Here is a 1,304-nt window from a genome sequence, read left to right as displayed (position 1 = left end):
ATTTGGTCTGGGGCACTATCAGTGCATACTTGCCAACATATTTATCCCTGTTCTGGGATGCTGTCATCCCCACCCATAGACCACACTTAACATGCCCACCTTCAGCATGGCCCCATTCCTAATTATTGGGGGAACACCCACTTGCAGCCCTAATACCCTCAGTAACTCAAAAAAGGGTGATGCTGTGATCCTGGGATGCAGACTGTGACACAGCATCATGTCAGTGCCAGGAGTGCTTTTTGTTCCCATTTGAACTTTCATTAAATGTGTTTGGATAGAATACAAATTTAACGTGCCATTTTCTAAAGATTGTTTTACCTTTCTTGAAAACAGTTCATAGCAGCACAATGTCCACCCCACTTCCACCCAGACAGACCGGTGAATTCATCACCGAGAACAGTAAGGATGTGTTTGTGGAGAGAGAAGGTGTACGCTCCCTTGCAGAGAAGCTGCTTGAGAAGATTGGACGGAAGGAGATCACTCTGAAGGGATGGAAAATGCTCCATGAGTTGAACCCACAAGGATCTGGAGAAGATGCTGTGAACTGGGTGTTTTTCGCGGACACCTTAAACTTTTCCTTCTGGTCAGAGAATCAAGATAAGAAGTACTTAGTCAGGTACAAGGGAAAAGAGTACAGTGGCTACTGGTCTTTTTGTGCTGCAATCAACAGAGCCTTGGATGAAGGTTGGTGAGACCAGGTGTACTCAAAATGATCTTTTTAATGAGCATAACTAAAAAAACCTTCTTGTTTTTGTCAGATTGAGCACTTAATTCTGTGAGGGTAAATTATAGGAATGACATTGCTGGTTTATATTAAATCAAAATGTTTACACAGGGGTCTATTTATAAATGTTTTCAGCAAAGATTCACACAACTTTCATTGATTCCTGCGGCTGTGGTCTGTAGAAGGAAGCACATAAATGTGTTGTTTGACCCCCAGGCTAGGAATTTCCATAACACACAAACATTTCACAGATGAACACTAGATAAGTAAAAGGCAGACTTCCCATAACAAGCACTATAGGGTGTGTTTATCAATGCTGTCACCCAAGATTCACCCACCTTTCATACAAAGATTTTATTAGAATATGAGTGAATCTTGGGTTAGATACACCTTATTGTTTTTTCATGGTTGTAGCCAGGGCCGGCCTTAGGGGTGTGCGGGCAGTGCGGCCACACAGGGCGCCATGGCAACAAGGGCGCCGTGCGGCCGACACAGCTCGTCCTGGGGGCGGCTTCTCTCCCCCTCACCGCTGGGCGCTGGCCATCCAATATGACAGCGCTCCCTCGTCCGCCCCCCCCCC

The 1,304-nt window shown here is 45.6% G+C and overlaps 1 protein-coding gene across 1 annotated transcript in view; it reads left to right on the top strand.

Moving 5' to 3' along the window:
- The first annotated feature begins 332 nt into the window (after nt 1-332).
- Nucleotides 333-1,304, top strand: part of LOC108798401 (UPF0553 protein C9orf64-like) — a 16,545-nt gene continuing 15,573 nt past the window's right edge. Inside the window, exon 1 of the mRNA XM_018570151.1 lies at nt 333-684. Coding sequence (XP_018425653.1) covers nt 348-684 — 337 coding nt within the window. The 5' untranslated portion in view covers nt 333-347. The remainder of the gene's footprint in view (nt 685-1,304) is intronic.

The sequence above is a fragment of the Nanorana parkeri genome, unplaced genomic scaffold (genome assembly GCF_000935625.1).
Source record: "Nanorana parkeri isolate BGI_ZX_2015 unplaced genomic scaffold, ASM93562v1 scaffold1465, whole genome shotgun sequence".
In the NCBI taxonomy this organism is placed as follows: Eukaryota; Metazoa; Chordata; class Amphibia; order Anura; family Dicroglossidae; genus Nanorana; species Nanorana parkeri.
The sequence above is the reverse complement of the archived record's forward strand: the minus strand, read 5'-3'. Positions and strand labels throughout refer to the sequence as shown.